Raw genomic sequence first — 12791 nt, forward strand, 5'->3', positions numbered from 1 at the left:
CGTCCCTGTTGACCCCACCCCTTGCCCTCCTGGCAACGCGTCTAGGCGCCCCCTGTCCTTGGACACCCGTGTGGGCAGGGACCGCCTGCTGCCCCGCGACCCAGCTCTCGGGGTTTGCCGTGGCGGCCGCTTGTTGGACCGCGTGGCAGGAGCACAGGAACACACACGGCGGACCCGTGGCGTGAGGTCCCGGGACGATGCCCTAGAAGGCTCTGGCATTTGCACCCCACGAGGCCTCAAGGTTGGGAAGGGAATAAAGAGAATTTGCTGAGCGCAGAGCCCGTCGACGTCCCCTCGGAGCTGCAGCCACCGGCACGGGCAGCCGCGTCCTCCTGTGTCCCGGTCGCTCCAGCCACAGCGAGGCAATGCCCGCCGCCCCGGGGCACTTGACAAACACGGCGGGGACCAAAGAATGAACGTGAGATCTATTTTTTCAGAGAAGGCATCAAAGGATCGGCTTTTCAAGGCATTTCCCACATCACAGATTTTTTTTTTTGAGGCAGCGATGCCCCCGGCCGCCGGGTGGCCATCACAGGGAAGAGCGGGGCGGGGCGGGGGCGGCAGGGAGGGTGGGCAGGACGGTCACGGTCCGTCCCCAGGGGCAGCCCGCGCTCCGGCCCGGCCCGCGGCGCCCTCGTCACAGGGCAGCCTGGCCCCACCCCGGTCCCCGGTCCTCAAGACCTTCGCGTGCACGGACGGGGGAGCACACGGGGGCTCCCGCCTTCACTCCACGGTGCAGACCGGGCGCCGGCGAGGTCCTGGGCTGAAACCACCCTCCTCGGGGATTTGCTCGTCGTCTTGTCATCGTAACTGAAGAACAAAGGCTCCGGACCTTCCTGGAACAAGTCGATTGTCCTTCTGGGGCTCGGCTCCCGTACGCGTCGGGCAGGAGCATCTCACCCGCACAGCAGGGTTGGCATGACGCCCGAGGGTGCGACGCACGGAAAGCTGCAGGGTGTCCACGTGGAAAGTGAGGGCTCACGCGGGGGACACGGGCATCGAGAACTTTCACAAGTGCTTTCACGATCATCAGGACACGGAGGAAAAATACTCTTTGAAGACGCTGTGCTGTGAAGAGCGTGGATTGTCTGCTTCTCAGGAGCCAGCAACGCTCATTAGTTGATGCCCCGTGGGAGGACGTGACGACGGTGCCGGCACCTGCGACGACGGCTGCGGCCGTCACGAGGCCCCAGACGGACACACAGTGACGGGCAAGGGCGCTCAGGCTCCATCTGACCCTGGCCCGAGAGCACTGATCCCCGAGGGCTCACCTCATTCTCCTCTGCTGGACCCCGAGTGAGGGCCGGACCCCAAAGCGGCCACGGGTTCGCCGCCGGTTCCCGTCGGTCTGGAGGACGGGCCGGGGACACCTGACCGCACGGGAGCGAAACAGGTGCAGCCGCATCGCTCCTGCGTCATGCAAAGCCCGGGAGGCGCGGCGCTTCCCGTCTCGCGTTGATCCTCTCGCACAACCCAAGGCCGACAAGAGGATCTAACCCCCCCGATTTCTGCCCTGAGCGTGAGACCACGTTTACCCTAAGCTAAATTTGGTTTCAGTTTTGAATGCGCGACTCAAACGGGCCGGTTCCTGGCTGCTGACACCCAGCAAACCCTCCCGCCGGCCCGCTCCCCGGGTCCTTCGTCGTCCGCCGTCCAGGGCCCGTGAAGACAGCTCGGGGTTAGCGGCTGGGGAAGCGCAAGCGAAGCCATCAGCCCTTGGGAACAAAGGGGGGGGGTGGCAATGTGTCTGCTGAGTGTGCGCAGCGGGCGGGGACCCCACAGGGAGAGATTCCTGGCTGGGGCAGCTCCGTGGGCGGGAGGCCGCATGCCTGCGGGGAGGACCTGGCTCCTCGGGAGAGTCGGGCCCTGCCTGGGTTGGTCCGAGGCTGTGGGCGCCTGCAGCCCCCTCCGGCCTTCCGCCCGGGGCTCGGCGCGGTGCACGGCGTCCCCACGGGGGCGGCGCGCAGCCAGGCAGTGGCGGTGGCGAGAGCACTGGGCCGGGCGGGCGCCCAGCAGACCCACGCTCCGGCACAGGCTTCGCCACCAGCGAGCCGCGCGGCCGGGGGGAGTCTCCTGATTTCTCCGGAGCAGCCCTAGACGGAGGGCTTGGTCGCGCGATCTCCAAGTTCGCCCTCAGAGGGTGGTCCAGGGTCCTTGCCTACCCCTCCTTGGCCCTGCGCCTGCCTCCGGGGACAGAGATGGGAGAAGGGAAGGGGTGAGGGGAGAGGGTGCGGATGGGAGCCGAAGCTGCTACCAATCAGGACTCCACCTTCTCCTTCTTTTTGCTCTTTTTCAGGAAGGACGGGGTTCGGAATTTCTTCTTCTTTTTGGAGGGAGACTTGGAGGGTGAGCCCTCCGGGGACATGGGGCCGCTGGTGACCGACTCGGTTTTGTCCTTAGAGGTGTCGACATCCGTGTCGGCCGTGGTGGTCATCTGGCTCAAGCCCTTGCTGAGGATGTCCTCTGGGGTTGGCTCGTCCTCCCTGCCGTTGACCACCACTCCTTCCGGCTGCGTTGCTTCAGGCTCTGCGGTGCCTTTGCTTGTTTCCGTCTTAGCACCTTCTAGAAAAAGACCAAAAGATACGACCCATGAGAGTTCGATCGGGCGGGAGTTTCCACGCGGGGTTAACAGAAGCATTTCTAGGCGACTCTATAAAATAAGTCTAGAGCCACGGGAGGGACGGGCTGACGCCGTAGGGCCGAGGGCTGGGCAGGGTTCTCGCCCACCCCTGGGCCCCGGGCAGCTCTGACACTCTGGGGTCGCGTCTACAAACAGACACAGGTAACAGGGTCCAGAGGTGACGGGGGCCCCGCTTCCCTAGGCACAAAGCGAGGGGACAGACCCAGGTGAGGAGAGAGGCCCCAGGACCACGGAGAGCATCTAAGAATCGCTGTGACCGGTTCACGTTCACCAGTGAAAACACGGAAATGGCATTTTTAAAAAGCTTTTGCTTAAATTCCAGTTAGTTGAAATGAAAACGTTGGGTTTTCGTACCCGTTTCACATCCTAGGCCAGGGAGGGACTTTTGGACAAAGGGAGAGCGTCTCCCCAGGTGGCCCAGAGGGGAAGGCAGAGGGAGGATGGGAGTCCCCGCGACGTGGACCCACGTCCCGAAGGGAAGATGCCGGTCGGCCCACCCCAGCAGCTGCCTGGCGGCTCCGGGATCGCGGCCGTGCTCAGAGCCGGAGCTGCTCAGACCCGAAATGGAGCTCCCGCCCGCCCTCCCCGTTCCCAGTGTCCCCTCACTCTGCTTCCCTCGAGCTTTGAAGTGTCTGGGTGGGGAGGGAGCGTGGGGGTGCATGAGCAGAGGAGCTGCCTGACAGCATGGGGTGGGGGTGCACCCGCTGCGCCCCTGGGGTGGGGGCACTGGATGAGATATGACGCAGGAGGAATGAAGGGGAGACGGGAGGACTTCCAGGAAAATCAGGATTCTCAGGGGTAAAGGCTGGAGAAACGTGTGGTTACCTGGGACGCGGGGCGACGAGGGTCCGTCTGGGGGCAGGTGGGATGGGCTAGTTTGACTGGTACGGCCCCCCCCACCCGGTGAAAGCCAGCGCCCCCGATGGCTCCCTCTCAGCACCGACACAGGTCCTGGCCCCTGTGGGGTCGACCCCAGCCGCGCCCTCCAGGCCCCGGACGCCAGCGGCCACGTCCCTGCCCTTCCCACCGTGGGCTCCCACGCCCCCACCCGCCGGCTGTCCTCAGCAGCCCTCCCGTCGGCCCCAAGCAGACCCTGACCCCTGACCCTGAGCTTGACCGGCCCTAAATCTACTGCCAATTTACGCATTTTTCACTTTCATGTGTCATTTTTTTTAAGAGGACACAGCTGTTTGTGGTCCCCCGCGGCTCCGAGGAAGTCCACGGAGTGGCCGCAGCCGGGGGGGCTGGAGGAGGCCCAGGAGCTTCTGCTCCAAAGGTCTGGGGAGCCGCACCCCTGCGCCCTGGACGGTGGCACACACGAGCGGTGCTCCAGCCACATGGACGTGGGGACAGGGAGTGACTCCGCCACCCCGTGTCCCAGGGGCCCGCAGCCTCCCTGCCGGGCACCTGCCGGGCACCTGCCGAGCACGTCACCTTGTACGCTCCGGGCCGGGCACGGCCACCCAGCGGACCCCGCGGCCCAGGGCGCAGAGGTCTGGGGAGCAGCTCCCCCACGCCCTGGGACCCAGCGTCATCCATGCTGCGGAGTGACCCACGCCTGCTGCGTGACGTGGGCCCATAGCCTCTCACGCCGAGCGCAGCCCAGGAGGGCGACACACTCACGGGGGCCAGGGCATTCCGGGCTCATGGCTCCGCTGAGCCCAGGGACAACGCTCTGGACGGGCCCGCGAGGACCTGGGGTGGCGGCCCCCACGCCGCAGGCTCTCTAGGTGACTCATCTGTGACGGCAAAATAGTAGGCGACGGAGCCCGTGTGACGCTGATGCTGGGCTAACCCTCGGGAGGCACAGGACGTGCTCCGGACGGGCCACGGGGACAGAGGGTCAGCAGGACAGGGGCGGCCGGCAGGTGGGGGGAGGGGGGTGGACACACTAGACACGGAGGAAGAGGCTGGGACGGAGGGTCCTTCACGGAGGCCAAGGGGCAGGACACAGACGGGGGGACACTGAGGGGTCAGCTGGAAGGACAGAAGGGGACACTGAGGGGTCAGCTGGGGGGAGATGAGGGGGGACACTGAGGGGTCAGCTGGGGGGACACAGACGGGGGCACTGAGGGGTCAGCTGGGGGGACACAGACGGGGGGACAGTGAGGGGTCAGCTGGGGGGACAGAGATGGGGGGACAATGAGGGGTCAGCTGCAGGGGACACAGACGGGGGACACTGAGGGGTCAGCTGGGGGGACACAGATGGGGGACACTGAGGGTCAGCTGTGGGGGATAGAGATGGGAGGACACTGAGGGGTCAGCTGGGGGGACACAGACAGGGGGACAGTGAGGGGTCAGCTGGGGGGAAAGAGATGGGGGGACACTGAGGGGTCAGCTGGGGGGACACAGACGGGGGACACTGAGGGGTCAGCTGGGGGGAAAGAGATGGGGGGACACTGAGGGGTCAGCTGGGGGGACACAGATGGGGGACACTGAGGGGTCAGCTGGGGGGACACAGATGGGGGACACTGAGGGGTCAGCTGGGGGGACACAGATGGGAGGACACTGAGGGGTCAGCTGGGGGGACACAGACAGGGGGACAGTGAGGGGTCAGCTGGGGGGAAAGAGATGGGGGGACACTGAGGGGTCAGCTGGGGGGACACAGACGGGGGACACTGAGGGGTCAGCTGGGGGGACACAGATGGGGGACACTGAGGGGTCAGCTGGGGGAACACAGATGGGAGGACACTGAGGGGTCAGCTGGGGGGACACAGACAGGGGGACAGTGAGGGGTCAGCTGGGGGGAAAGAGATGGGGGGACACTGAGGGGTCAGCTGGGGGGACACAGACGGGGGACACTGAGGGGTCAGCTGGGGGGACACAGATGGGGGACACTGAGGGGTCAGCTGGGGGGACACAGATGGGGGACACTGAGGGGTCAGCTGGGGGGACACAGATGGGGGACAATGAGGGGTCAGCTGGGGGGACACAGACAGGGGGACAGTGAGGGGTCAGCTGGGGGGACACAGACAGGGGGACAGTGAGGGGTCAGCTGGGGGGACACAGATGGGGGACACTGAGGGGTCAGCTGGGGGGAGAGAGATGGGGGACACTGAGGGGTCAGCTGGGGGGACACAGATGGGGGACACTGAGGGGTCAGCTGGGGGGACTCAGATGGGGGACACTGAGGGGTCAGCTGGGGGGACACAGATGGGGGACACTGAGGGGTCAGCTGGGGGGACACAGATGGGAGGACACTGAGGGGTCAGCTGGGGGGACACAGACAGGGGGACAGTGAGGGGTCAGCTGGGGGGAAAGAGATGGGGGGACACTGAGGGGTCAGCTGGGGGGACACAGACGGGGGACACTGAGGGGTCAGCTGGGGGGACACAGATGGGGGACACTGAGGGGTCAGCTGGGGGGACACAGATGGGGGACACTGAGGGGTCAGCTGGGGGGACACAGATGGGGGACAATGAGGGGTCAGCTGGGGGGACACAGACAGGGGGACAGTGAGGGGTCAGCTGGGGGGACACAGACAGGGGGACACTGAGGGGTCAGCTGGGGGGACACAGATGGGGGACACTGAGGGGTCAGCTGGGGGGAGAGAGATGGGGGACACTGAGGGGTCAGCTGGGGGGACACAGATGGGGGACACTGAGGGGTCAGCTGGGGGGACTCAGATGGGGGACACTGAGGGGTCAGCTGGGGGGAGAGAGATGGGGGACACTGAGGGGTCAGCTGGGGGGACACAGACGGGGGACACTGAGGGGTCAGTTGCGGGGGACACAGATGGGGGACACTGAGGGGTCAGTTGCTGGGGACACAGATGGGGGGCACTGAGGGGTCAGCCCGGGGCAGGGAGGAGGCCCCCCACCTGCAGCGCATCGCCTGCCGGAGCAGCGTGGCCCAGGCCCGTCCCGCGTGTGTGCACCCGGGGGAGCCGAGCTCGCACAGGGCAGCGGCGGCGCAGGTCGTGGGTTTTACAGCAGGACACCCCCGAAGCCCCGGCTGCCCAAGCAAAAGCTGGCGGAGACCCACTCGGTTTGACGAAGCCCTTCCCCGCCCCCCCCCCCCCGCGGCAAGTGTTGGGGTGAGGAAGCCGCCCGCCTCACTCACTACGGAGACAGGTGCTGAGAATCGGGGACCCTCCATTGATGAAGCACAAAGGGGCAGCGATCGGGCGACAGGAGACGGTCCCGACGCTCGGTGAGGCCGGGGAGCGCAGCGGCCGGGGCACGTCGCTTGGAGCCCTGGCCCCGAGCAGACGGTGTCCTCGGGCGGCACCGGGACCGCGCTCGAGGCGGCGACCCAGCCGTGGAGGGGGCCGGGGGGCTGCAGGGCGCATAGCAGTCTCCCGGTCCCGGACACGGAAGATGTCATCGGGCCACCAGCCCTGCTGGGCAGCCCAGCGCCGAGTCCGGGGCCCCGGGGAGGACGGCCCCCGCTCCGGGGGCTCCAGAGCTCGGTCGAGACCCTTGGGTAATCTCGGGGGCACAGGCCGCAGCGGGGCCGGTACCCGCCGTGCGCAGCGTTGATCGTGACCCCGGCTGGATCTTACCCTTAAGTGTTTTTATTCTTTCTTTCATTGTATTTTTAGATTCTATTTGTTACGCTCTCAAGGACAGCTTCCCTCTAAGGACCCTGGGAAGGGAGAATACCTTGACAGACAAGGAAACTGAGGCACAAAGATGCTCCGATCTCCAGTCGGGCCTGGACCTAAACGCTCTGGGCCAGCACGTGCGCAGCGGTTCTCAGCCCGGGAGGGAGCAGGCCCGGCACGTTCTCCTCTGCCCCGGCCCGGACCGCTGGCGGGGACCACGGGGCTGCTGTGCTGGGGTCCAGGCCGCTGTCGGGGGTGGGAAGCCCCCCAGGTGGCTCCACCTGCCGAGGTCCCAGGGCTGCGCAGGACATCGCCAGCCTAACCTGGGAGCTTCTGGAAACAGCTCAGCTCCCACCTCAGACCTTCCGCCCAGGACCTTCGTCTTCGCGAGATCCCGGGGACCCCCACCCGCAGTGAAGCCTGAGCCCCGTGCCGGTGCCCCTAGAGGGACCACCAGCAGCCTCGTCGGGGTCAGGGGTCGGGAGGCCGCGCGCCAGCCGTCAGCTTCCTCATCATCCCGCAGGCGGAGACGCAAGTGTTAGGCCGCGATGTCCCGGCTCGTGAAGGAAAGAAGCTTAACTTTGGTGGCCCCGGTCTCAGATCCCAGAAAGCCCCCGGGCCCCCCGCGGAGCCCGCCCGGCCGTGGAGGCGCCTGGTCCCCTCCGCTCACCGTCTGCAGACCTGGAGGGAGACACCGCGGGGCTCTTCGTCTCCGACCGCGCTGGGCTCTGGGCCGCGGAAGCTGGAGCCGACCCCGGAGAGCCCGGCCCCTCCGCTGGGGTCTCCTTCTCCCCTGAAAGCACAGAAAGCCGCCTCGGGGTGGGCTCGAGCGGAGGAGAGGAGGGCAGACGGGACACCCACGGGTGCTTCTTCCTCCTCGCTGACCCCACAAGCCTCTGGGAGTCTGTCCTACATCCCGGGGGAGGCAGACGGAGGAGGGAGTCGGGGTCCCCGCAGGTCTCCCAGGGCGGCGTCACCCCGACGGGACCACGGGGCCGCAGGCTTCCCGCCCACGGTCTGGGTGCTCGGAGCTTCTTTTTCTGACTTCACGTTCGGCCCAATAACCCCCCGGGGATACAAAGCACCCGTTTTCTCCCCACTTTTTCAACCGTCACACGAGCACCCCGAGCCCGCCAGGCAGGGCCTGCTGGGTGCCCGGAAGGTGCCGAGCCCGCGTGGGGAGGGGGCGTGACCAGGGCTGCGCCTGGGAGGACGAAAGCCGGCCGGGAGCTGACGTCTCCGTGCCTCGGCCCCGCGTGCTATTGAAACACGGGGCGGGGGGGGGGGGGCGGTGAGGAGGGACGGGGCTGAGACGGCAGTTCTGGGGCTGGAGCCTGGGGGGAAGCCGTGCCAGGTGGGGACACAGGCGTGACTGCGAGCACGCAGCCGCCGTGATGGCACGTGTGGGGTCGACCTGAGACACGGGCCGGGCTGCAGATCCCGCAGCGAAGGAGGGGTGAGGGGGAGACGGGAGGCTGCTGGCGGGCGTCCCCCTGCAGGCGGGCCGGCTGGTGCCCAATGCAACGGGTCCGCCGTGGGCTCCCCTCCTGTCACCCAGTCACCCCCCAAGCGCCCTGCGGCCCCGTCGCACACCCAGCAGGCCCGGAGGGGCCGCACCCGTCACCCCGGGGGGCCCCTCACCGTCCAGCTCCAGCGTCTTCCGCTCCACCTCCTTCTTGTACTCCTCCAGGTCCTGGTCCGTGAGCTGGCTGAAGGGGTTGGGCGCCGTCTCCTCCGCGTCGTCTTTGGTGTCCGCGTCGCCCTGGGCCGCCAGCTGGCTCTCCGTGGACTGAAAGTCAACCACAGAGCGCGTGTCGCCCCCTGAGCGCCGCCACGGGGCCCGGGCCCAAGCTTCTGTCCCTCCCGCGGCTGCCGGCGCTCTCGCTCCTGGAAACAGCACGGCCCTGGGCCTCGGGGCGTCCGCTCCCCCCGCTGCCTCCCCCTGCCCTGGGGTCTCTGCCGTGCTCTGGATGCAGGGAGCCCGCCCTGTGCCCCGGAAAGAAAGGCGAAGGATGCGCCCAAGCAGAAGAAGACGCGTTTATTGCAGCCCCGCGGGTCGCCCGCGCCGTCCGCATGCACAGCCGCAGCCCCGCAGCCCCGCAGCCCCGCAGCCCCGCAGCCCCGCAGCCCCGCGTCCCGCCGCCGGCCAGCGCCCCCGCCCCCCCCACGGCAGCACGAGCCACAGCACAGGCACGAGGTCAGCGCAAGACACAGCGGCTTCAGCGTCGGTCCGGCGGTTAGTCCTGCTCCGCGCACGGCCGTAAGTCACAAGCGAGCCAAGGTCCTGAGTCCTGGATCTTCGGGGCCGGCGTCGCGGGTCCCTGGGGGCACTGCGGAGCCCCGGCTCGGGGGAGCTCACAGCCGGGCCTCGCGGGAGCCTCCGCAGTCCTCTGACCCCTCGGCCCCTTCTAATGTGGGCCTCATGCTGGCCTTCAAGGGCGCCGTGCTCGGAAGCCGAGGAGCAGCCAAAGAGCCGGCGCTCAAGGGACGCGAGCCCCGGCAGGGCCTGCGCCGGCCTCCGGCCACCTTCTCCTGACGACGCCGCGGTGCCCCCAAGGGACCTGCACACAGGCCCGTGTTGAGGACTCACTGCCCCGCCCCGGGGTCGCGGCAACTCTGACTCCCCACCCTGGCGCGTTGGCGGCCGGTGACCCTCACGGCGCCTGCACGGCCCCTCCCTGTGGCTGCAGCCTGAGCTCAGCGGCCTCCATCTGCTCCATGGGCGGAGCCGGTCCTGTGTCCCTCCCTCCTGGCCGCCCTCGGGGCAATGGCTTGCGACACAAGCTGCGCCTCTGACCTCCTGCCCTTCCCTATGCACTAGACCTGGGCGGCCCCATCTCAGCCCCAGAGCGACTCCCTACGTCCTACTCTACGTGGGTGTGGGGGCTCCCGGCCAGCCTGAGCGTGCACCGTCCTCACACATGTGCCCCTCCTCTGCGAGCACGTGGACGTCCCCCAGCGCCACGGCCGGCAGCTGCCGTGTCCACGCGCAGAGGCCAAGAGCACCAAGGGCAGGCCGGCCGGGAGCCCCTGGAACCGCCAGCCGCGCTCCCGCGACGCCCACTGGGCAGGAGCCGTGGGGGCCGAGCGGGGTTCCCTGGGCCAAGCTTGGAAGTCAGCGTCACTGCGGGGCGGGCGGGCGCTGCTCCCCGCCCCGGCCCCACGCCGTCCCTGGTCCTCACAGCGTCCGTCCTGCAGCAAGAGCGGCAGCGCCCAAGATCACGGACAAGGGTGGGCCTGAGGACTCAGGGGTCCCGCTGCCCGGCCTCGGGCCCCGAAGGCCCCGAAGGCGAGCACGCTTCCCCTCCGGGCAGGGGCGGCTTCTGCTGTACCGGGCTTCGGCTCTTCTCGGCAATGACGCTCGCCAGGAGCTGGGACTGAGGCCCCGCTGACTTCACGTCCTGTCGGTTTTGTTCTCGAATCTGCAGGCAGGGAAGAGAGAGCGAGCTAGCGGCTGCGCGTCGGGGGCGCTGTCGAGGGCGCCGGGGCCCAGGGCTACCGCCGTCCCCCGGGGCTGGAGGCCCATGTCCCCCGGGAGGCCCTGTCGGCGAGCGGAGCCCACGAGCACTGGGAGCCGCCGCGGGGGTGCAGGCCGAGGCGAGGTGCACCCTGGGGGGCTCGGTCTACCGAAGCCCCCGAGGGGTCTCCTCACTGCGCCGGCTTCCGGGAGCCACGACTCTGGAGCCTGGGTCTCTCCCTGGGGAGGCACCTGTCACCCAAGCCCCGCACACGGTCCTCGGACCACCGACCACCGTCACATCCCCGCTCCACGGGCGTGTCGACCTCGCACGGGCTCGGCTACGCCCGGAGTCTTTAACACGAGAAACGTAGCGAGCGACTCGTGGAGGACGAGAAATAAATACAAAGGACCGTGGCACTTCGAGGATGAGCCCAAAGGGAACAGGCATAAGGTCCACGTGGACTCGAGTTGGGCTCAGGCAGCGTCTGTAGGGCTGGGGTCGCCGGCTACCACCGCCCGGAGGGTTCTTTCTCGTCAGAGGGCCTGGGCACATCCTGGTACCTGCGGGGCCTCAGGCAGCGCGGCTCGGGCGAGGGGCGGCGGGCTGGGCAGCTGCCCTTACCTTGTTCCGCATGTCCAGAACCTCCTGGGGGTCGGTATAGAGAGGCACAAACTGGTTGGGGTTCTCGATCCGTATGGGCATGCCGCTGCTGGACTTGTCCACCTCGTCGGCCTTCATCCACTGCAGACACACGAGACCGGGGGGTGAGGCAGAGGCGTAAGGTCCGCACGCCGCCCCACGGCCCACCCGAGGTCTGGCCGGGCGGCCCACGGGGATGGTCAGCAGGCCCACGCACGGACGCTCCCCGCCTGGGCCTCCTGCAGGGCTGGCCGCCTCCCGGAGCAGAGACGGGCATCGGGGCCCTGGAGCGGAGACGGGCATCGGGGCCCCGGAGCGGAGACGGGCATCGGGGCCCGGGGGCCAAAGGGCCCGGCCAGCGGTCGGTGGCAGCTGGAGAGCCGGCTCCGCACCCTGACCCCCGGCGTGACGGGCAGGCAGCCGCCCAAGCACAGTGTCCGGTGACTTACCGGCTTCAGGTTCTATGTACTTGCTCAGAGCGGGGGGGGGGGGGGGGGGGGGGGGGGGCAGAGGGAGAGAGGGTCCCAAGCGGAGTCCGCGCTGAGCACGCAGAGCCCGACACGGGGCTGGGTCCCTCAACCCTGAGGTCGCGACCTGCGCTGTGGTCGCCAGCTGGGAGCCTGACGGTCGGAGCCACCCGGGGGCCCTGACTTATGATTGCACTTTGCAGGGCTGCTTTTTTTTTTTTCTTTCTTTCTTTTTAACAAAAGCCTATTCTCTTTGGCTCCTAGCTACTTTAGTGTCAACAAAACATCAGATGAAGAACCAACGTGTCCGTGAGTGTGCGAGAGCCCGAGACGGAGAAGGGGCGTGAGCGGGAGACTACGCAGGAGACCGCAGCATCCCGCCCACCTCCTGGGTTTGCACCCGCAGTCCAAATGCTGGACGCCCGGGACCTCCCCAGAAGCCCCGTGGGTGGGGGCAGGAAGCAAAAGCCACGTGCTCCCGGGTGGTGTGCAGTGGGGAGCGAGGGCCGGGCGGCCCCGGAGGGAGCTGCTCCCCAGGACCCCAGCCCAGCGCAGAGGTGCGGGAACAGGGACAGAGCCCCAGGGGCGTGAGCCCAGTGGGAAGCCCCATGGGAATCTGACCCCAGCCCCAGGCTTAACCAGAGGCGGGGCCAGGCCCCCCGTCCGCCCGCCGTCCCCCTTACTGTGGTCTTGGGCCGCGGACTACCCATGCTCCTCTGCACCTCATCAGCCACGTTGACCCGCAGGTAGGTGTTGGGCGTGTTGAGCCAACGGGTCTTCTCCTTCTGCTGCTTCTGGGCGTGCTGCCGCAGGGCGGGCACCGGGGCACCGTCCTCCTCAAACACGAAGGCCGTGACGGTGGCTGGGATTTCCACCTCGCTCTTGTGTTTGGTTTTCTCTTGAACAAAGGGGTAGCGGTAGGTGTAGCCTGTTCTGTAACCCTAGAAGGGACGGGGGCGCGGCCACTTACCGTGGGGAGAACCGTCCCCCGTGCACGGCTCCCACACGCCGCGCCCCCCCTTCTCCAGGACTCGGTC

General features: G+C 67.9%; 1 protein-coding gene across 5 annotated transcripts in view; it reads right to left on the reverse strand.

Moving 5' to 3' along the window:
• Nucleotides 1-413: 413 nt before the first annotated feature.
• The window catches only part of ADD2 (adducin 2), an 89584-nt gene continuing 77206 nt past the window's right edge, over nt 414-12791 (reverse strand). For all 5 annotated transcript variants that reach the window (XM_072746140.1, XM_072746141.1, XM_026017827.2 and 2 more), the window contains 6 exons: nt 12438-12695; nt 11270-11389; nt 10520-10609; nt 8829-8976; nt 7858-7980; nt 414-2562 (listed from right to left, as the gene is read on the reverse strand). In XM_072746140.1, coding sequence (XP_072602241.1) covers nt 2258-2562; nt 7858-7980; nt 8829-8976; nt 10520-10609; nt 11270-11389; nt 12438-12695 — 1044 coding nt within the window. In that variant the 3' untranslated portion in view covers nt 414-2257. The remainder of the gene's footprint in view (nt 2563-7857; nt 7981-8828; nt 8977-10519; nt 10610-11269; nt 11390-12437; nt 12696-12791) is intronic.

Source organism: Vulpes vulpes, unplaced genomic scaffold, assembly GCF_048418805.1.
Source record: "Vulpes vulpes isolate BD-2025 unplaced genomic scaffold, VulVul3 u000000657, whole genome shotgun sequence".
NCBI classification, from domain to species: Eukaryota; Metazoa; Chordata; class Mammalia; order Carnivora; family Canidae; genus Vulpes; species Vulpes vulpes.